This window comes from Trematomus bernacchii, unplaced genomic scaffold, assembly GCF_902827165.1.
Source record: "Trematomus bernacchii unplaced genomic scaffold, fTreBer1.1, whole genome shotgun sequence".
NCBI lineage: Eukaryota > Metazoa > Chordata > Actinopteri > Perciformes > Nototheniidae > Trematomus > Trematomus bernacchii.
This window is the reverse complement of record NW_022987581.1, coordinates 1,296,858-1,321,014: the sequence shown is the minus strand read 5'-3', so window position 1 is coordinate 1,321,014 and position 24,157 is coordinate 1,296,858. Positions and strand designations below refer to the sequence as shown.

Sequence of the window (24,157 nt, the reverse complement as noted above, 5' to 3'; positions counted from 1 at the left end):
CTGTTCGAGTCACTCAAAGGTGAGAGGTTGATGAATCCAGATGAATGTCCACCGCCACTTTTGAAAATACTTGATGCAGAATGGCTCACAACTTCCCACAAGTAAGTTCTACTGTATTCACATGGTTGCAGTCCTCTTGATGAAGTGTAAGCACACAAACACAAGCAGCTACACACACACACACACACACACACACACACACACACACACACACACACACACACACACACACACACACAACACACACACACACACACACACACACACACACACACACACACACACACACACACACACACACACACACACACACACACACACACACACACACACACACACACACACACACACACACACACACACACACACACACACACACAAGCTGTTAGAAACCTCTGTCCTAGTTCTCAGATTTGCAGGAAATCCTGAGGAAGAGATAAAAGAACAAAATCGTTGGAGATGAAATCTGCAGGTGCTCCCCTAGTTCTGATATATCTTCTGTTCTAACATCTACAGTTTATTTGAACAACAACTTTGAAATTGAGCTACCTTCTCGAGTAATTTAGGTTTGTCTAATTTAAACAACAGGGATTGTGATATACTCCTGACTGATGGACAGTGTTTATTGTTGCATAATCAACGTGACAAAACCGGAGACGACTTATTTTCCAATGCATTCTTCCTCCGTGTCAAAATCCTGGCTACCCATAATGCAACTTGTCTGTGAAAGCTCAGTCGGAGATTCAGGTGTGTTATGCTAGTAGCGGCTAACAGAGCGTCAAGTCCAAGCCCCAGATTTATTTTTACTTTTTACTTTGTACACCCTGTAGGGAGTAAAACTCTAACACAGAAAAGACCTGTCTATGCTGCCCCAGAACGCCTCGTTGGGGATTTCTCTTTTTCCATTGTTGACTTCTTGGGTATAGTGACGTAACGTAACGGCTCCGCAGATTGGTCCAATGCGGAGCCGTTACGTTACGTCCGCTGAGCCGTTACGTTTGGACCAATGCGCGGACTTCCTCACACACACACACACACTCGGCGGGACGTTGCGAGGCTCGCTGCTGCGAGGAGCGGGACACTGTGAGCTGGCTCACTGGTGTGGGGTCGGCGAGACAGCGAGACACCGCGGAACTCAGCCTGGGCACACACACAAACTCCCAGCCAGGCTGCGGGTGTGTGTGTGTTTCGGGCTGGGTTTCGCTGTGTCTCGCTGTCTCGCAGACGGCCACTGGGCTCACAGGGAGGGGGGGGCAGGAGCTCCAACAAGCCGTTTAGGACAGAGAGTGAATACACATACTATACAGAGATGCTGTATGAGAAACCAATGTGAGTTTGGAAAATTGCACAGTATACATTTATTTTAGTAGACCTCAACAATGGAATTATGATCAGTAGAAATGGCCATGACATGGGACCTTTAAATACCCGTCCTCATCAGATCTTACCTCTACACGGAGCTGGAGGACTGATCAGCTGCTGACAGTGGATTATAGATGGTGTGGCCTTCTCGAGTGTTGGCTGTTAAGTGACTTTCTCTTCCTTTAAAATATATCATTACATAGTCTGTTAATAATCCACAGATGGAAAATAACAAAGTAAATAAATCAGATTACTCATGATCAACAGCAGTGACATTGATTTAAATGGATTTCTTGATGCTTTTCATTTGTCCAATTCAATTGTATGACACGGGAATAAGGACATACATATATCTTGACAACGTTTTTCAGTGACAAGAGGAAGCTGGTCTTATTACCTGTGTAATAATAGATGCACCAAACGCCCCCCATCAGACTGGCCCCCATAACAAAGGCAATGAAGACGACGCCCATCAACAATCCTGTCTGTTTGGCCGCGCCTGGAGACACAAATTCAAATCAAAAGGAAAGCCCACAATACCGATGGACAATAGACATGTGCTTGGTCTAAATCTGCGTATTCTTGTACTTTCATTTGCTGTGTTCAGTGCATAAGAGCGTCCCAATGCAACATATGGCTAAATGCACAATCAGTACCTGAATGGTGCTCTCATAACGGACAAAAAGTTGAGCAGCACTAGACTGCACTATTTCTATTTGATTTGTATTTTTTTGCACTTTTTGATCTGGTTTATTTGTTTTATGTCCTATATATATTCATGTTGCACTGTTGGAGGAGCCTGTGAATTCAGTTTTTCATTGCCATATCTACACTGTAGCTACTCTTGGTGTCGTAAAGAAGCCACCATTAATCTTATTGGGTTGATGGGGCAGTCTGTAATGACTTGCTACCACGAACATACCCTTTACTGGCTAGCTAACAGCGCCAATCGTCAATTTTCATGGCAGTGTACTTACTGTAGGAAAGTATCTGAATTGAGACAGAGCAACAGTTATTTTAGGGGTACCAAACTTTTTTCACCGAGGGCCACATACAGAAAAATATACGAAGGGCTTGGCCACTCACTAGAGGTGTATCGCCTCATAAGTTCAGTTATAAGTTAGCAAAATCATCAAATGTAGGTAAATGATGCTTGTGAGTGTTTGATGATTTGATTTGATTGATTGATTATAATAAGGAGAAATAGGAAGGGTGTATTTCAAGCTTGTTTTGTAAATAAGTCATTGGGCTTTTTTTTTATCAACTAAGATATGTTAGAAAATGTTTCCAACTTTAATTGACTGAATTTATTTGAAAAGTGGTCTTTTTAACACATGAATACTACTGTGTAATATATGTTTACATTTATAGTTAAGAAGTACAATATAAGACAAGCACAAGTTTCATTTGTGGGCCGTATTACACTATACTTTTTGATTTTGCTGAGGGCCGATTCAAAATGGACCGCGGGCCGCATTTGGACCCCGGGCCGTAGTTTGGACATCCCTGCTCTAACAGTATCATTGATAAATTGAGCAGATATGATACTCACTGCTGTGCTCGGGGTCTGGACTGGTCATTGGGGAAACATTCTTGGGTGTTGGTCCAGCAGGAGGATGCAGAGGTTTGGGTGCCAGTGAGCTGATGGGCACGGTGACCACCATCGGCCTGGAGAGGTTTCTGATCTCACACTGAGGAGAAGGAGAAGGCCTTTGTGTTATGCAGAGATGGCAAAAGTACCCACATCCTTTACTCAAGTAGAAGTACAGATACTCGTGTTTAAAAATACTCTGGTGAAAGTAGAAGTACTGACTAAACTTCTTTACTCAAGTAAAAGTAAAGAGGGCTTTGAAATGTACTTAAGTAAAAAGTACCCATAACTAGCAGCTGTTTTAAAGAGTACCTGACCTCCCTTTATATTAATAGAACAATAATGTCATTGTTAGCTAATGAATGTTTCCATGCTGAACAACGGCAACATGACAACGTTTTCATTGGTCCCTCTTCTTTAGAGAAGACCAGGAAATGATGGATACACGGATCGTGTTCAAATCAATAGGCACGCAATGACTCTAAATAATAATGATCACGCCACCAAACACACATTCAAACTAAAGGAACCAGCCTGTTTGGGAAATGTAAGAAGTAGAAAGTACAGGTATTTGTGTTCAACATGTAAGAAGTAGAAAGTACAGGTATTTGAGTTCAACATGTAAGAAGTAGAAAGTACAGGTATTTGTGTTCAACATGTAAGAAGTAGAAAGTTCAGGTATTTGGGTTCAACATGTAAGAAGTAGAAAGTACAGGTATTTGTGTTCAAAATGTGAGAAGTAGAAAGTACAGGTATTTGGGTTCAAAATGTAAGAAGTAGAAAGTACAGGTATTTGTGTTCAACATGTAAGAAGTAGAAAGTACAGGTATTTGTGTTCAAAATGTAAGAAGTAGAAAGTACAGGTATTTGTGTTCAAAATGTAAGAAGTAGAAAGTACAGGTATTTGTGTTCAACATGTAAGAAGTAGAAAGTACAGGTATTTCTGTTCAAAATGTAAGAAGTAAAAGTAAAAAGTCGTCAGAAAAATAAGTAGTGGAGTAAAGTACTGATACCAGAAAAATGTACTTAAGTAACAAAGTATTGGTACTCCACTACTTCCCACCTCTGTTGACATGGTTTACAGTGCTATGCCACCAGCAGGAGCAGGGTTACAAAGCACCAATAGTGGATTTTACACAGTGCTAGATGGAGAATTTAATTCTGATTTGTCAATTTGGAAATTCAGTAATCTGCTATTGTTTGTATTGTAGCAGTTGGTTAGCTTGGATTAGCCAAACGTCGCCTAGCGCAAAGACAATAAACAGCTAGCCTGGCCCAAAGGTAACAAAATACACATACAAACGCCGCCATCTTGTCTTAACTGTAAGACTGTAAGTTAACAAACCACATACTTTGATTTTTACTCCAGAATTTGAATAAAGATACAATTTAACCAGTAAACTTCAGGGGGGCTGATATTCAGATTATGTTATCTTTTGTTACACAGACAGGCTAGCAGTTCCCCGTTTTCGGTATATGATAAGCTAAATTAAGCTAACTGGCTGCTAGTCAGAGGTGGGAGAAGTACTCAGGTCTTGTACTTGAGTGCAAGTAGAAGTAGTCAGATCTTGTACTACAGTAAAAGTAGAAGTACCAGAGTGTAGGAATACTCTGTTACAGTAAAAGTCCTGCATTCAAAATGTTCCTCAAGTAAAAGTAGAAAAGTATTATCATCAAAATATAGTTAAAGTAGCGACATTAATTAAATTCTGATTTAACACTTGATTATATTTCACATCATTCATCCACATTTGTAAAGTAGTAAGTAAGTAAGTAAGTAAGTAACTCAAGGTACACAATTATTGAAGTGGGTTAGAAGTACAAAGTAGCAAGACATTGAAGTATTCAGGTAAAGTAGAAGTAACTCAAAATTGTACTTAAGTACCGTACTTGAGTAAATGTATTTAGGTACTTAACACTTCTGCAGCTAGTTGTTTTAGCTTTTAGCAATCACGCAAGAGAGTGATATCTATCTTCTCATCTAACTATTGTTGATCAATTTAACAGGATACTCCATTCTTCACTTGTTTTGTGCTATACAAATAGAGCTGTATTGTGTAAATGTTTGTGTACCTGATGTCTGGTTGATCTAGACACAAGTGGAGGGATACGTTGTTCATCCTCACAGTCATTATTTCCTGTCTCCTTTGTCGATTCCCCCCTTTTTGACTCGGAGGTACACAGAAGAAGGCTGCAGTGGAGGAACTGAACAGAGTTATTATAAACTGGTCTCAGGATGAAGCTAAATCTCAGGGGTTGTATCTCCTCTCTCATTGCTTTCTTCTTTTCTATCGGTTCTGGTGCTTCTCTCCCTCTTCGGTTAACTTTAAGTTGTTGTTGGACATCTCTATTTCGGTCTTTATCCGGTCCATCTATCTCTTCGTTTTCCTCTTCCAGTTCTCCATCTCCTTCTTCATCCTCATCTTTCGTTCTTGCAGTGAGGGTCAGTGATTGGTCCGAGGAACAGCCGTCGCTTATGATGCTCCAGAAAGGAGACTTTTTTGAGTCTGACAGAGGAGAGATCGCACACGACTTCACCTCCACGACTTCTATGATGGACCCTTTGGCTGAAATCTGTAGAAGAGATGGATAACAAATCAGCAGCGAATAAGACACATAGTAGTTGTAAGATTGGGCATGAATACTGACGGGAAATGGATCAAAGAGTTGAAGCTTTACGTTTTCTGATGAGTTAAACTAAAAAAGACTAGATAGCGTTGATTAGTTGAGATATCCAAAGCTATGTAAGGCATGGCTTCTTCATGGCTTAATTCTACAACAATATTGACAAAACAGACATCTACAAGAGCATTTCAAAACCACCGCGCGGGGGGGGGGTGCTAGTGGATCGCCGGAGCTGTATTAGATTAACATTACCATGCTTATTGTAGTTGTAAGGGCACTGCCTTGCGGCCTGTAGCACCATCCTTTATGGAGCATATGTGGACAGGAGTGAGCAGAGGGTAGAGTTGTCGATTCTGGTTCTGTGACTATTTTCCCCACCCTCTCAGACTTTCAGTTGCGCGCGCTACTAAAGAGACGCGCTACCATGGAAACCAAACAATGGTGTAGCTGTATTAAAGTCCGAGTGGAAACAGTCCTGAGTAAATCTGATTTTGTCAGAAATCGGGAGAAATGCGGGAGAAATATGACCCCGGGAGGAAACCGGGAGAGGGCAATGAAATCGGGAGTCTCCCGCGAAAATCGGGAGGGTTGGCAAGTATGGTCACTTGTTAGACACCGTTATCCAAAGCGACTTACATACTCAATACTGTGGGCAATCCCCACAGGAGCAATTTGGGGTGAAGTGTGTTGCCCAGGGACACAACGACATATTGACTGCAGTGGGGTTTGAACCTGCACAACCCACTGCAGCACACGCCTCCCAAGAAACTATCAAGATGTTTAGGGAATCGAATAATAGAAAATCGAAGTTCCTGACTCATTCCTAATGTTCTGTGATATACAACGCACACATACAGACCTCCACATAGACACGTTGGTCTGCAGTTATGACACAGGGGCCAATTCGCCTTTGTTCGTAGCTCTCGGTGACAAAAAGCTTCAAAATGAGAACAGGCCAGGATTTGTTTCTGGGTTGAGTTGGTACGTTGCTCAGTCCTTGATCCTCAGTTGCCCATGGGAGAGGATTTTTCTCCGGAGAGTTAACATTATCCACACTAACAGATCTGAAGAGGGGGGGAACTCCCGCCAGACAGCTGAACTGAGAGGACAAACAGGAGGTTATAATTCAATTCAATTCAAAATGTATTTATATAGCCCAATATCACAAAACACATTTGTCTCAGAGGGCTTTACAAATCAACAAACAGGAATGATAATGTAAAAACAACAAACACATCTGAGAATATAGTAAAATGACAAGATAAATGTGAAAATACCATAAGTAAAGGATACGATTTAGATTCAAGATTCAAAGGTTTTAATGTCATATGCACATAAGCTACAGTGTAATGGCAATGAACATCTTATGACCCGAGCAGCTCCAACAAAGCAACACAGTTATATATTAAAAAATGGTGCAAAAAGTCTATATACGCGTAAATATAATATGATATAAACAAAAACAGAATGTCAAATTAAATACTGCACAGTAAGATGATATTAAATACTGTTTATTACAATGGTAACTATTTAGATAATTAAAATGACAACAGATGAATGCTTATGGAGGCACTTAACAGAGCTAAGGTGTTTAGCAGTCTTATTTATTTATTGTACAAGAATAAAGACACATATAACTCACAGGTATGCTGAGGGGAATACTGGACTTCAGTTCTGTCTCATTGAGTGTGAGAATGGACTGACGATCGGCCCTCCATAATAACACCTGAACAGAGAAGAGGGAGACAGAAGAATGAACTGAATAACATGAATCCTCATTTCTATGCAGATGACACCCAGCTGTTTGTAGCAGTAGCAGATTAGATTAAATGAATTGCGTCACTGTCGTTAACCACCTTCCCAACACTCCTGCTTTTTCTCCTGGCCCATTCGAAAAGATTGGGCCAACACTCAGCAAATCTACGAAAAGTTCCAGATTTGTAACCTGTCAAATACGGCTTTTTGAGGCCAAAGTCCTACCGCTGACCCCTCTGAGACTCACTGATGATCCCACCATTAACACGACAATATGCAAATGAGTTTCCTGGCTTTCCTTTTCTGTGGCTATTTATTGTTATTTTGGGAGGCGTGTGGTGCAGTGGGTTGTGCGTTGGTGTTCAGATCAGGGGGTCACAGGTTCAAACCCCACTGCAGTCAGCATGTCGTTGTGTCCCTGAGACACTTCACCCCAAATTGCTCCTGTGGGGATTGCCCACAGTATTGAGTATGTAAGTTGCTTTGGATAAAAGCGTCTAACAAGTGACATGTAATGTAATGTATTTCATTTTTTTGGTCTTTTTTTAAGTAGGGGCAGGTCAAATAAGATTTTCTTCTCCCTGCTCCTTTCCACCTTGGGCTACAACACAAACATCTGTGTAAAGTGTACATGTTTTGTTTTAAAATAACTGCCATGTGTGGAATAAACAAATCAATAAATGCAATTCATTGCCTTTGGACTACTGCAATTCTTGCAAGAGTTCTCAAAAGCAAGATAGAGGAAAGTATAATACATTTTTACATTTGTTATAGTGGTTCATCCCATACACCTTCTGCCACTGTGTTTTGTCTTTTTACATTACTTTTCTAAAATCACTTAGCAATTCCAATTTCCTGCTTAGAAAATCGAGATTTTCTCTCACTGAGAATTAATTTGCCCCAGTGCAACTTCCCATTGTTGGGCTTTGACGCCCCACTGTTCCTGGTCATAGTGACCTGGGTCATGAGTCTCACAGCGGGAAACTTCCACTTACCACCACTTTGTGTCCATTATGTGACTTATTATGTGAAAATGTGGCCTTGTTTCTGTTACTGATGTCTTCTCTTTCTCGAACCGCCTCATAAAAGATCTGTTCATGTAATGATCTTGGTTTATGTAATGAAAATATATTGAATTTAGGCTTTATTAGACTACCAATAAAACATATATTAAACTTCTGTGTCTCTGAACCCCTTTGAGTACAAGATGGATGGATGGATGGATGGATGGATGGATGGATGGATGGATAGATGGATGGATGGATGGATGGATGGATGGATAGATGGATAGATGGATAGATGGATAGATGGATAGATGGATAGATGGATAGATGGATAGATGGATAGATGGATAGATGGATAGATGGATAGATGGATAGATGGATAGATGGATAGATGGATAGATAGATAGATAGATTGATTTGTTATAGAGAGTTATAAATGATGTTTCTTCTCACCATGTTTTTGTACTGCACCCCTCGAGGCTTTTCTGTGAAAACAACCTCAGTCCCGCAGGAAATGACCGGAAACACCAACAGGAAGTGGCTGCCGTTAGACTGACTCTGGCATGCAGAGTCTCGTAGAGTCACAGCGACCACAGGGACAGACACACTCTGAAAAGGAGAAGTGATGTTAGACGACATAACTTACAAATTAATATGATCATAAGTCTCATTTAATTAAAAATAGGTCACTATAACTTTGATTTTCTACTAAATGTCAAGCTTTCACAGACAGGGTGTCGCCTCGACCATTGTCAGGCAAATTATCATGCAGATGTTACCTGTTATAATTAACATGTCTATACTTACTTAACCCCCTGTCTAGCCACCAATGTTCAATACCCTGTAATGAATCACCATGTATGCATTGTTACCTCATCTAGCCAGCATTTGAATAGCCTGTAATGTAAAATTTGATTGGCTGAGACCTTCCCTTTTCCTATGTCTTTTCCTGTATAAAGTGATTGCTTTTCTGCTGTAACCTTGTCAGATTTTGTGCCACAGTGCAAGACTCTGTCCTTTCAGCTGGAATAGATTTTGTTAAATACTTTACCTCTATATTAAATAACCCAACTTTGGTTTAAACGTGTAGATTTCTAACTAAAAAAACACTGGCAGTTCCAGAAAATATATCAGCATAAAGGCCCAGACACACCAAACTGACACCAAAGAACACGTCCCGACGGAACACAATTGTTGTGTCGCCTCACGTCTCCTGCGTCTTGGCCATGTGTCGCACTGGAACACACCGCAAAGACTTCAGCCGACGGCCAAGTAGCACGTACGAACTGCGCATGCGTGAGTGGCAATAACTATCCTTACCAGCAGGCGGCGGTAGTGTGTATTCGTCATTCAAAAGAGGCAACCGGAAGACAGACTGCGTGATACACCGAGAGAAGAAGAACAGACTGCGTGATATAAACAAACAACAAATAGCGTGTGCGTTGGTCTTCGGTTTCTTCATTCCAGATCGCTATGATGAAAAATAAACTCTTGTGTCCAGCTGAGATGAAAATGAAAAAGAATAGCCGTCTGTGTGTGCCTTCTTAATCGTTTGTTTGGGTCCCTCACTTCCGTTTCGCTTCTCATGCACTGATTCGCTAGCTGAACAGCCAATCAGAGTGATTTGGTTTTCGGCCAAAAAGGTGTCGGCACCGCCGAAAAGACACAACGGTGTGGGACACACCAATCTGAGTAGGGCGACACAACGCTCATCAACGGCCAGACATCTATCGACGGCCGTAATCGGCCCGGTGTGTCTGGGCCTTTAGGCGAGCCCCTGCACATTTCACATCCTTTCTCAAGTTTAACAATAACTACTAGTGCTAGAAATGACCATTTTAACAATGCTGATTCTCAATTTGTGTATTTCTGTATATAAAGTTGCTGTTTTCAGTGCATTAGTGGAGGTGTTATAACAAACGTAGTTACCAACTAATGCTAGACCTACCTAGCTAGCTTAGTTTGCAAGATGCATCTTTAGTTCATGTGAGATGGCTTGAGAAAAATAGACTTGTTTGGGTATAGGCGTAATAACTGGAAAAAATTAACAGCTGACTCCTTGGAGAGTCTTTTCGTACAACAAGCAAACTAACAAGCCAGTTTACTTGTGTGGAAAAGTTGGGCCGTTGCAGTTCTTGGCTCTTCCTTTTGGCTTCCCTTCCCATCCCTTAAGGCTGCAGCTCGCTGGTAACAAGGTTGGTAATTGTATATTGAATGTTAACCAAAATTGTAAATCAAATAGGCTGAAAACCAATGAGTTAATAGACACTAAAACGCTCCCTAGTGCTAAAATGTACTTCAAGGTAGGGTGGGTAGGCATTTGATTGATTGTTAGTATGATAAATATGGGTTAGAAAAGCTTTAAATATGATTTAAGTACAAGATTACAAAATGTTACTAGCAAAAAAGTATTCATATGTTTGCACTATGGTTGTTATGAAACCACTGGATAGCTTAATTTGTGGTAGCCAGTTTCTGTCTTTAAAGGTCCCCTATTATACTGTTTTTCATCAATATATTATAGGTCTCAGATATATACAAAACCTGTCTCTGATTGGCTGAAACACCAAACAGATCATTGCAGCATCCCATAATCCCCTCTGTTTCAGCCCTGTTTCCAAAGTGCTGATTCTCTGTCTGTTACTTTAGATGAAAATAAGGAGCCCCTCCCCACGCCCCTCTGAGAGATATTTGGTTAAAAAGAACACAATGGTGCTCTAGGAGGAGATTCAGGTGATAAGGTGGGGGGGGGGGGGGGTTACCTTGGTTGGTGATTGGCTAACGGAACGTCTACACAGCAGCGTTAAAAAAATCTTGGAGGTGGGCGTATCTGAAGCTTGGGGATTTTTTGCGAACAACCAATCACATGAATCTCCCGCCCGCGACATACGAAGCAAAAAAGCCCGAAGTAAACTGGATATAAACTCCCCAAAACAGGCGAAAACATACCACTGTCTCTGCCACCTCCCTCCATGCCTGGCTCCTCCGGTTTATATCCCGGTAGGTCTGGTCATAAAGCACCGGGTGATTGATTCGCTACCGCTAATTTCTCCTCCATTTTTTGGAATATGAGGAAATGACCTGCGGTATGTCTCTCCCAGCATACACGCCGTTTGATTGGCTAGAGCTTGAACTGTCAGATTTGCGTACACGGGATTTGATTGGCTGCCGCTTCCACCTCAGCTTCAAAAGTTGAACATTGTTCAACTTTGAATCCTCAAAATCCTCAAAATCTCCGCTCGCCTGCCCACAATGCATTTCGGCGAAAAGTGAGGGAAAGTGACGTCACCCCATTCAAAGTGAATGGGCAGAAGCGTTTCAAGATTTTTTTAACGCTGCTGTGTAGACGTACCGTAATGGTTACACAAGCCAAAACATCGTTATGACATCACAAAGTGGCCAAAATCTGATCAGCTCATTTTCAGACAGGTTTTTATATAAATGGATCAGGACAAAAAGAGAGAGAATCTTTTTTCCTGAAACTTTCAGAGTCTCTTTCCACAGAGGGGACACATGTTGATGTAGAAGAGACATGAAGAAGAGGATTTTGCATAATAGGTGACCTTTAAGAACTGTGCACATCAAACACTGGATCTGATACTGAGGTATGAAGACCTGCAGGATGTGTTGGTCTACGCTCACGCTGAGGCGTCCGTCCTCACACTGCACCGTGAAAATCTCCCGTCCTCCTCCCGTTCTCCCTCCTCCGCTAAGCCACTGCCTCAGCTGGCGCTCCTCCGCCCAGCGAGGCTTCGCACCGACCGGACTCTTCACTGCCACCACATCTGAGAGGAGACAGAGAGGAGACACTATACTGTATACTCACACGTACACTTCAACACCTTCCATTCAACACTTACGATGGAAATATTCCGCTTTCATTTCTCATCCAAAAGGAAGGTAAACAGAATAATATGGTGCAGGGAGGATGTATTCATGACGGCCGAACTGAAGGTTAGCATCTCCAGGGTTTCTTCGACAAAAAGCCAATTGGATTTTAACTTTTGATTTTTGATTATTTCAGAAAATAGGATCTGTTGGAAACAAACGTTTATGATACTTTTGTTTTGTACAGCAGGATAATTTCCACACATTAGCACTGCTTTTATAATTTTTGAAGTAAAAAGCTACTGCTATAAAGGAACTACAGCACGGTCACATGACTTCATGTCACCAGCGCTAAGCTAAAGGTGGCTAATGTTGGGCTATAAAGGAACTACAGCACGGTCACATGACTTCATGTCACCACCGCTAAGCTAAAGGTGGCTAAGGTTGGGCTATAAAGGAACTACAGCACGGTCACATGACTTCATGTCACCAGCGCTAAGCTAAAGGTGGCTAATGTTGGGCTATAAAGGAACTACAGCACGGTCACATGACTTCATGTCACCAGCGCTAAGCTAAAGGTGGCTAATGTTGGGCTATAAAGGAACTACAGCACGGTCACATGACTTCACGTCACCACCGCTAAGCTAAAGGCGGCTAATGTTAGACTATAAAGGAACTACAGCACGGTCTCATGACTTCACGTTAGCACCGCTAAGCTAAAGGCGGCTAACATTGGGCTATAAAGGAACTACAGCACGGTCTCATGACTTCACGTCTCCCCCGCTAAGCTAAAGGTGGCTAACGTTGGGCTATAAAGGAACTACAGCACGGTCACATGACTTCACGTTACCACCGCTAAGCTAAAGGCGGCTAATGTTAGACTATAAAGGAACTACAGCACGGTCACATGACTTCACGTCACCACCGCTAAGCTAAAGGCGGCTAACATTGGGCTATAAAGGAACTACAGCACGGTCTCATGACTTCACGTCTCCACCGCTAAGCTAAAGGTGGCTAACGTTGGGCTATAAAGGAACTACAGCACGGTCACATGACTTCACGTTAGCACCGCTAAGCTAAAGGCGGCTAATGTTGGACTATAAAGGAACTACAGCACGGTCACATGACTTCACGTCACCACCGCTAAGCTAAAGGTGGCTAATTTTGGGCGTGATGGCGATTAATAGTCTCATCTAGCCATTCGTTAGCAACCGCCTTTTTTAAGACACATAGAAGCTTCAGGAATTCACCTTTGGGGCTGATATGTCATAGAACAAAACGTTAAAATCTCTTCAGCTTGTGTTAACCTCAGACCTTATTTAAACCAAAAACACATTCAAGAAACCATTGACTTTTAGACGAGGGAACAGGAAGTGCTTAAATGCTAACAAATTCCTGGGTTTATGACTCATTCCTGCACCACTCATTACCAAGCAAATACTTCTGCACATAAAATAACTTTACTAGGGGTGAATTTCAATATTAAATCGAATCACTCAGGTCACTCACACAATGATGGAAACAAGAGACAGACAGCGGTCCTGACCTGTCCCGCCCCCAGACAGCTGGATCACAAAGCGATTGGCCAGGTCAGCCTCAGTGTACGAGGTCACATGGGGGTGTCCACTCTCACGGGTCCAAACCAGAAGGTCCGGTACTGAGGAGAGGTCAGAGGTCAGGGTGATGGACAGGGTCAGGTCCGGCTCCGCTGGGTAGGGCGGGGATACACTGTGGGAGGACTACAGATACACAGACATCATGACGAGTACGTTATGAGGTACAATCAAGGAAAAAGACAGAACAGGATACTTGCCAAGTTTGCATTCAGACCTTTATCTGAATCCGTTTGTGGCTTAACTTTGTAGGTTCTGTAGTGATGTTGTTAAAGGTTCCCTATTATACTCTTTTTCATCAATATATTATAGGTCTCAGATATATAAAAACAAGTCTCTGAAGTGTTTGTCTCCAAACACCAAACAGATCATTGCAGCATCCCATAATCCCCTCCCTCGTTCAGCCCTGTTTCAAAAGTGCTGATTCTCTGTCTGTTACTTTAGATGAAAATAAGGAGCCCCTCCCCACGCCCCTCTGAGAGATATGGTGCTCTAGGAGGAGATTCAGGTGATAAGGTGGTACACAAGACAAAACATCGTTATGACATCATAAAGTGGCCAAAATCTGATCAGCTCATTTTCAGACAGGTTTTTATATAAATGGATCAGGACAAAAAGAGAGAGAATCTTTGTTCCTGAAACTTTCAGAGTCTCTTTACACAGAGGGGACACATGGTGATGTAGAAGAGACATGAAGAAGAGGGGACACATGTTGATGTAGAAGAGACATGAGGAAGAGGGGACACATGTTGATGTAGAAGAGACATGAAGAAGAGGGGACACATGTTGATGTAGAAGAGACATGAAGAAGAGGGGACACATGTTGATGTAGAAGAGACATGAAGAAGAGGGGACACATGTTGATGTAGAAGAGACATGAAGAAGAGGGGACACATGTTGATGTAGAAGAGACATGAAGAAGTGGATTTTGCATAATAGGTGACCTTTAAGCTATATTGACACAAGGTGGCCCTTACAAAAACAGAAAATGTGGGTGATTTGCAAGGGTTTTTACACTCCTGTAGTTGAATGATGCAAATAAATTAACGTGACACTGTATCGCAAAAGGATAGTCATCTATCTTTATTGCGATAAGCCCTGCTTCCTCTCTGGCGCGTCTAGTTTTGAGCTACAAGTCGATACAAAAATGTGCTTTCTTAGAGGGAAGCTGTGGCTGCAGATCTGATTGTTGTCTGATGAAATATACTTGTTGGATATTTAAATTTGATGACAAATTCAGATACAAAGGAGAGATGTGTCCCTTACATAAACAGAAACTTGACCCCGGACACCAGGCGCGTGAATCGCCCAGTTGACGGGCACCGAGCTGCTGAGAATCAGAACAACCGTCTGCGTCCTTGAGTCGACTTTCAGTGGCAGAAGAGAGACAATCACCTCCACCTGGAGAGAGCTGAAGAACACAGAGAGACACAGATTATGGACCAATTCCAAACCACACCCTACCCACTCCCCCCCTCAGTGATGAAGTGAACTCCGTCTGTAGTCACACTCGCAGCTGAACGAGGCTTTTGGGACAAACTCCCTTCTCTCTGGCAGAAACAGGAAATGCCGTACATTTTCGTAACAATGTTTTCAAATCAGCATCTTTTGGATAAATACAAAAAAGGAAACTCAAAAAATCTTTAATAGGCGATTTCACACCGGAGTACTTTTCCCGTTTAGTTCCGATAGTGCCTGGAATTTTGCGTTCACACCAAAAAGAGAACTTAGTTCATGAGAACTTTTACCCCCTTTTCAGTCCCTGCTAGAGAGGTGGGACTATCCTGGGGAGAAAAAAGTTCCAATTTCTGATTGGCTGGGTGAATTGCAAACCACGCCCCGTAAAACTCACCGCCATTGTATTTGCTGGCATTAGCATTATTAGCATTAGCATTAGCCCCGCGCACCAACGGAGAGAGACTAACTTATAGACACATGCATTTCCAAACATTTGGACTACCTATGTTGCAAATGTATTATCTTTTCAATTTACACACGGCATCTATTGCACGTCTGTCCGTCCTGGGAGAGGGATCCCTCCTCTGTTGCTCTCCCTGAGGTTTCTCCCATGTTCCCCTTTAAACTGTGGGTTTTTCTCTGGAAGTTTTTCCTTGTACGATGTGAGGGTCTAAGGACAGAGGGTGTCGTATTGTCATACTGATATTCTGTACAAACTGTGAAGTCCACTGAGACAAATGTAACATTTGTGATATTGGGCTATATAAATAAACATTGATTGATTGATTGATTGATTGACATTGAACTTATGGCAACACAAAAAAAAACATGGGAGCGGTGGAGTGATGAGGAGGTGTCGGCGTTCTGGCGATTTACTCAGAAGGCTTCAGTAGAAGCTGCTGGGAGTCCCAGCAGCTTCTACTGAAGCCAGTCCCCAACTCCGGGGACTTCGGGTGGCAGTATACGCCGTGAAGTTGTTTGCGGCCTGCCAGTAAACCCAAAGCAGAAGAAGAAGAAGTGACGTCAGCGGCTTCATTTGCCTAATCTTCCCTCAGGAACTTATTCCGGTGTGAACGCGATCGGCTCTCATGCCCCTTTCACACCAACGCAACTCCGGTTCAAGCTCCGTGCTAGAGCTTTTCTGGTTCAGAACCGGTTCTTCGGTTTAGCGCCGGCTCTTTTCACACCGCTCAGAGCCCGACTGGTGCTGCCGCTGCTGCGTCATGACGTCACAGTTTACGTCGCTGAGTTTCTCCCCAACGCCGGAGCTCACCTCACAACAACGGGCCGGGGACTGCGTTGCTTTTAATCATACGAAGCCAGATTAAATTAAATAACGACTTCTCCAACCTTATACTTTTCTCCAGAGTGCCGTGGTTCATTGTTTATTAATGTGTTTCAGCGGCATTTACCGACCGCTGCAGTGCTGGCCGGCTGCTCTTCAACGGGAGTGTATTCTCCCGTTAGCTCCGGGTTAGCTCACACGGCTCTAAAGTATTCACTGTCTGACTGTCACACAAGCAGCTGATACATATCCCCAGTTCCCCTTAAGTGAATGTGTGTCAGTCTGAATTGACGCTGTTTGGTGTCAGTCTGAATTGACGCTGTTTGGCATCACAACGCTGTTATGAAAGTTTCTCTGGTATAACATGGGTGATGTTAGCATAGCAACCGAAGCTAAACTGACTACTTGCTAAGCAGTATTCTACAGGCACTTTTTACCGACGTATTTTTCATTATGATTCTACTTGTGATAGTCGGACATGACAACCTGTGCAGCCCATGTATTGATTCCATCCGATAGCTGCTATAATAACACACAAAACGTCTGCCTGCTCTCCACAATGATCAATAACAGAGAACGGATGGTCAAAGTAAGGTACAAATAAACAGAATCACACGAAGCCTGGTTAGTGTTGCCTGACTTTATAAAGTGTGTTTTTTTTAACAAGTGTGTGGTTGCGTTCTAGTCACTTTGCTCAGCACTACTGCTTGTTACAACTTTTATTTGCCGTACTCGCCTTAAGTGTTAGCTCAGGTTAATCTCGCCCCCCTCCGACGTAAGCGTGACGTATGCGGTTCTTGCTTCTAGACGGACAACTTTTTGGTGCTCGAAACGAACCGGATTCCGGAGCTATGACGCTGCTCCGCTGCGGTGTGAACAGGAAAACCCGGTGCTTTTCAAGCACCAGCACCGAACCGGCCCTGAAACACCGTTGGTGTGAAAGGGGTATTAGTTCCATGGGGGAACTAAGTGCTGGGTACTAAGTGCTGGGAAATACAATGGCAGCAAAGTACTTGGTGTGAAAGCGGCTATTGGTGTTTCTATTTTGTAAACCACTTTTTGTTTTAAAATCTGTATGATGATATTACATTACATTACATGTTACTTGTTAGACGCTTTTATCCAAAGCGACTTACATACTCAATACTGTGGACAATCCCCACAGGAGCAATTCGGGGTGAAGTGTCTCAGGGACACAACGACATGCTGACTGCAGTGGGGTTTGAACCTGTGCTCCCTTGATCCGAACACCAACGCTCTATCCACTGCGCCACACGCCTCCATATTAAATGTCTCTTGTTGTGCAGGTTATCAGTTAATGTTTGCAGGAACAATTTGTAAACATAACCCACTCCCCCTCAACACTTGTTGGTTTGGAACAGCACTTAATGTGGCGGACCCTCTGCGTGAACGCACAAACGGAGGGGTAGTGTGTAGGGGTAGGGTGTAGGGGGCGGTTTGGAATTGGGCCATAACTTTGCATGCTGTATAACAGTCATACAGGACTTTCAGAGGATGCATGTCCTCACCCACAGAGTCCTGATCCCGCTGAATGGAGTTTGATCACATGGACTTCAACACTGATCTCTCCTGATGGAGCGTCACTGCAGCCCTGCACTTCCTGTGTCTGCAGGTCAGAGGTCACGTAGCTGTTGGAGAGGAACACGGACTGCAACTGGCACACAGCAGGGAGGCTGGGGTCTGTAACACAGAAACAAGATGAGAGGGAAGGTGAAGCAAGATCTTTCTCTGCAATCCGTCCGACCTGAGCCTGGTGTTATCAAAGTCAAAGTCAACTATATTGTCAATCTTTCAGTTTGTGTGTACAGACAGAGAGATCGAAATACCGTTTCCTACAATCCCTTATACAAAAATACAAATATATATAAAAATATGTATACAATATGTATATCCTACATATACACACAATCAACAGAGACATTTATACATATGCACACATTAAGATAAAAACACAACAATCAATATATACAAAATAACAGTCACTTCAATATCTATTTATGTCTGGTAAAAGTGGAGATAAGAGTATCAACCAGTGCACAGAAGCCTGTGTTTAACAATAGTTTGAAATGTAGGGGAATGCGTCTGTAGAGGGTTTGATAAAAAGACAAAGTTATAAAATTGTTTTAGACCTCATCAAATTCTTCACAAAGAAATATAGGAAACCTGTTTCAAATATGTCAAACTATATTCAATGTTTTGGGCAAGCTATGTTATCTCTATGTTCCCTTTTAATTGCACTGGATTGTTTCTATAAATATGGGATATGCGTTTGTAGAGGGTTAGATAAGAAGATTGACACAACTATAACAAATGTTTACTTTCTAATTCTTCACAAAGATATCTAAGAAACCTGTTTGTCAAACTATCTTCAATGTTTTTGGCAAGCAAATCTCCATTTTCCCTTTTAATTGCACAGGATTTGTTCTATAAATTTGCATTAAACCTGACTAAAGACTGAGATTTCATTGTGAAAAAGATTAAACGCTGTTAGCTTATCATCTGTCCTCACTATTATATTTGGTTTGTTGGCGGCTCACCTTCTCCCAGTGGGACGTAGACTCGGTTTCCGTGAGTTGTGTGTGTGAAAGAGGACAGGTTTCCGTGGTGTTTCAGAGCCCAGCGGTGCAGAGCACGAGGATGAAAAGGCAGTGAATGCACCGTCTGGACATTTAAATGCAGCGTGCTGGTATGCACACTGGAGTTTGAAGATACCTAGAATACAAGGGCAAAGAAGTTGATGCAACATAAAAAAGGTAAGCATTCAAATATATTTAAAAGTGGTGCAAGGATAATTGTGTGTAGACTAACCCAGATGTTAGCATCTCAAGGGTTCTTGTTGAAAAGCCAATTTTTCCATTGGATTTTGCAATATTGTAGAAAAATAAGCTCTGTGTATAATAAAACCACTTTTAACTGTTAAAGTGTAAAATCTCCATAAGTAAAAAGCTTGTTTGCGGTTTGCTACTTTGTGTTAACATTGTGAGACTCATTGCTGATGTTTTTTACACATTAAAAGCTTTTTTAATTCACCAGTTGGGTATTTACCGAGGTATTTTATGTCGTAGAACAAAACTTGAAAAGCTAATGTTTGGCGTGATGACGATTAATGGTCTCACTCAGGGGTCAGCCGATATGTCGCAGAGCAAAACGTTAAAATCTTTTCGACTTGTGTTAACCTCAGACCTTATTTCAGGCTAACAACCAAAAACACACTTAAAAAAAACACATCTACTTCTAGCCAAGGGACCAAAAAGTGCTAAAATACTGACTAATTTCTGGGTTTTGGGACTCATTCCTGCACCACTCTATAGGTAGTTGAGATTAAAAGACAGTGAGAATATGATGGACTGACCTGCACCAGTACAGGGACGTTGGGGGGGAGTTTCTCGGCCTCCAGCCACCAGCTGACTGGTATCTTGGAGCTGAGCAGCAGGTGGATGTTTCTGAGAGGCGTCAGAGAAAAAGGCTTCAGCAACACCGTCACCTGCAGACAGACGAGGAAAGGCTGTGATGTGGAACAGGACGTGTTAGAGAAGTATCACTGGTCATCGGCTTGAGCTTCAATATCAGGATCCATGGATTTATGATCCTCTCAAGAATGGAAGTAGTCATCACATACAGAGCATCAACTAGTTCCTGAACAGTGTCCTTCACATGCTGATATCCAAGAGAGGGAGTTACACAGTCACAAGGTGGAGGAATACCAGTTCTTGTTTTCATACATCCTGTCATGTACAAAACATTGAGTTGTTTCTCAAAATGTTGGCTTTTTTCTTAAAATCTAAAAATTCAGACTTTTTCCTAAAAATTCAGACGTTTTTCTAAAAAAAAAAGACTTTTTCTCGAAATTCTTACTTTTTCACAAAAACTTTTTCTCACAATCAAAAAATTCTGACTTTTTCCTAAAAATAATCACATGGCTATCATATACCTAAAACAGTCCTGATGCTCTTCTAGGTAATCATACATCCTGTCATGTACACAACCTTTGTTATCATGTGGACTCTGATATTGGAAGAGTACATTCAGTATTTTCCCAACAGTAATTATATGTAAAGTTATAATGGAGTTAGAAGGAAGAACAGTTGTACAAAAACTACCTTGTTTTCTGGGCTGTTTGTAACTCTCCCCACTGCGATGACATGAGTTTCTTTGTCTCCTCGTTCTCTGGCAGCGCAGCCCGGCCCGGCATCGAACCGCTCCAGCCGACCCTGAACCGGGTGCAGCGCTCCCACCGGCCCCACCGAGCAGCGCACCTGCACACTTTGAGCTAAGAAACAGTAGAGGGGTGACTTTGGTGCAGGGATGACGTATTTTTGTAGGCCAGATTGAGGTTGGCATTGCAAGGGCTGCCTCGACAAAACGTCATTGGGATTCTTCCATTGGATTGGAATATTGCTCAAATTAAATGATCTCTGTCGCGAACAAACATTTATTATCCGTTTTGATCAGCAGGATAATCTCCACGTATTAGCACCACTTTGAATCAGAATCAGAATCAGGTAATTGGTAACAGAACCTTTTACCAGAAGTAGAAAGCTAATGTTGGGCTATAAAGGAACTAGAGCACGGTCACATGACTTCACGTCACCACCGCTAAGCTAAAGGTGGCTAATGTTGGACTATAAAGGAACTACAGCACGGTCACATGACTTCACGTCACCAGCGCTAAGCTAAAGGTGGCTAATGTTGGGCTATAAATGAACTACAGCACGGTCACATGACTTCACGTCACCACCGCTGAGCTAAAAGCGGCTAATTTTGGGCTATAACGGTACGTCCACACAGCAGCGTTAAAAAAATCTTCCAACGCTTCTGCCCATTCACTTTGAATGGGGTGACGTCACTTTGCCTCACTTTTCGCCGAACTGCATTGTGGGAAGCAGAGCGGAGCTTTGCTGGCGTTTCAGGCTGCAAAAGTTGAGCAATATTCAACTTTTGAAGCTTCTGAAGCTTCGGTGGAAGCGTCAGCCAATCAAATCCCGTTTATGCAGCCAATCAAACCGCGTGTATGCTGGGAGAGACACACCGCAGGTCATTTCCTCATATTCCAAAAAATGGAGCAAGCTTCAACGCACGCCGCTGTGTGGACGGGCCGTAAAGGAACTACAGCACGGTCACATGACTTCACGTCACCACCGCTAAGCTAAAGGCGGCTAATGTTGGGCGTGATGACTTTTAGTCGTCTCATTTAGACACTTGTTAGCAACCGCCGTTTTTAAAGAAACATAGAATTGAATTGAATGTGTATTTTTTGTCGTCGAACTAAACGTGTGAATCTCTTCAGTGTGTTAACCACTCACGTTATTTTACATAGGGGAACCAAAAGTGCTAAAATGCTGACTCATTTCTGGACTTTCGGACTTATTCCTGCACTAATCAAATGGTTTCTCTTCTGTGTTTATGATTCAAGAACAGATGCGGAAAAAAGGGTTTGACCAGGTTCATATTGTTCTACTCATAAAGGCCAAAAGAGTCTGAAGTGGACTAACCCTTCAACATGTTTTCCTAAAGGTCGAACAGCACTGACGTTTTCTTCCTGGTCAGTTTTAGTTTCCCTTAACAAACAATGTACTTTGTGTTTTGAGGAACCAAATATTATCCTGGCAAAAGGGAAAAGGAAATATTTTTGGATTACTGAAAAATGGATCGTCATGCCTCTCAAGGCAATAACAACTAAGGACTGGTTGCCTTACATCTGCAAAGATCATTTTGTCGGGTCCCACTGATGTTCTTACCTGCTGTTTTCTTCCAGAGAAGGAGACAGAAAAGTGTCCTCATGACTCCTGACAGTGAAGGCATCGACAAAACTTCATGCAACATCCTAATGAGCAGAAATGAAATTCAGTACATAACATATTATAAAACACATTTGCTTATTTTTATTTAGGATTATTACTGATGATAGTCTCATAATGAAAGGAGCAACAGTAAGGCCATTAAAAGATTAGTTAAATGACAGAAAATGTAATTAATAATTAATAATTTCAATATTTTTCAGGTTTTTGCTGCTCTTTTTGTCGTATGTGATAGTTAACGGGATATGTGTATTATTTATTCATAATGAAAACCTTCCATGTTTTATCAAATTAATTTTTTCAACAGCTTTGTAATCCATTCAGGGCAAAATACAAACACAGAAGTCTGCATTTTGTCCTTTTGTTAATGCCTGCCAACCCAAAATAATAAAAATAATAAGTAGTAAAACAAACAAAAACAAAAAGAACAGTAATAGAACTTATATAATAAATAAAAAGTATGCGTAGATATACCACTAAATATGAATAAAAAACAAAAAATACAAAGAATTATACATTTTATTATTGTTTAAAAAATATCAGTATAGACAAAAACATCACAACAAAAAATAATAAACAAAATGAAATATATAATCTCAAACAACAGTAATAGTACCAATAAAATAACATATGTACAATACACTAATGAGTAGAATTAACACATAATAATAATAATAATAATAACATATTAACTTAAAAAATAACAGTACAGAGAAAAAAATAACAAGAAATAAACAAAAATATATTAATTTTTACTTATTTTAAACAGTTTTATTATTAATAGAAAAATCTATAAATCTATAAAATGAAGCAGTAGATATCACACAAAATATTGCAATTAATAATACTAATAATATTTATGTATTTAAACTAAATGTATATACAGTTACTTAAAAAGCTAGGAGCTGAATCTAATTCCCAATTTGGTTTAAAAAATAAAAATGTGTGACAGAAGAGTACGCAGTGTTAGAGTGTATTCATTCATATTAAAAACCGTTGCCATGTTAAACAAATAAATGACATTAGGAGCATGGGTGCTAGTTTCTATTTGTTCTTGTATTTGCGTTTAAAGTACATTTAAGTAATCAAAACAACAAAAAAAACGATCTGAAAACACTTGCAGGATAAAATATGTGAAGAAAAGTTGAACTCACCTGCGGTGCCGAGGGACTGCTGCTGATCCAGCTGCTCACTGAGAGGCTGCACTCACCACAACACACACACACCCCTCAACACACACACACACACACCCCTCATTACCTCATTACCTCAACACTCACACACACACTCCACATCCTGCAGAAAGTGCTCGACTCCTCTCTGCAGCTGAGGTGAATTATTTCTGAGTGGAAATTCATTTTTTTTACTCACAGGGGGAGTGAGGGCAGAGTTAAAGGGAGAGAGGGGGGAGGGGCTGAGGGATGGGGTGAGGAGGAAGAAAAGGCTTTGGAAACGTCTCCAATGGAGGCCGAAGAGGGAGGAGGAGGAGGGGGAGGGAAGAGGGGAGGACCTGAGGAGTCTGAGTGACAGGTGGACTGTTTGGGAGGGAAGTAAAGAGAGGACACACGCACTCACCCACCCAAAAATAACCCAGATTCACTTGTACTGCATGTCAGAGACTGGCAGTGCTTAAAACATATCCTAATTTACCTATTTTTTTCATTAACAGTTGTTTAAAATATTCACAAAAACATTGGACCGACATTAGGTTTAGGCTTCTGCTAATGGAAAAAACACCAGCATTACAATTCAGATTTCAGTGTTTTTAGGGACATGTCCACTAATAACTCAGGGGGAAAACACACTCATGTACCCAT

The 24,157-nt window shown here is 41.7% G+C and overlaps 1 protein-coding gene across 1 annotated transcript; it reads right to left on the bottom strand.

Annotated features, from left to right (window-relative positions):
- Nucleotides 1-369: 369 nt before the first annotated feature.
- On the bottom strand, nt 370-22,365 carry engl (endoglin, like). The gene is made up of 16 exons (XM_034127054.1): nt 22,281-22,365; nt 20,643-20,812; nt 19,895-20,026; nt 19,080-19,254; nt 18,051-18,222; nt 15,045-15,189; nt 13,712-13,904; nt 11,953-12,122; nt 8,791-8,946; nt 7,221-7,304; nt 6,438-6,677; nt 5,027-5,527; nt 2,915-3,053; nt 1,760-1,861; nt 1,449-1,542; nt 370-425 (listed from the first exon to the last, which is right to left on the bottom strand). The coding sequence occupies exons 1-15, from the start codon at nt 22,363-22,365 to the stop codon at nt 1,451-1,453; spliced, it is 2,556 nt and encodes an 851-aa protein (XP_033982945.1). The 3' UTR covers nt 370-425; nt 1,449-1,450.
- Between the last annotated feature and the right edge of the window lie 1,792 nt (nt 22,366-24,157).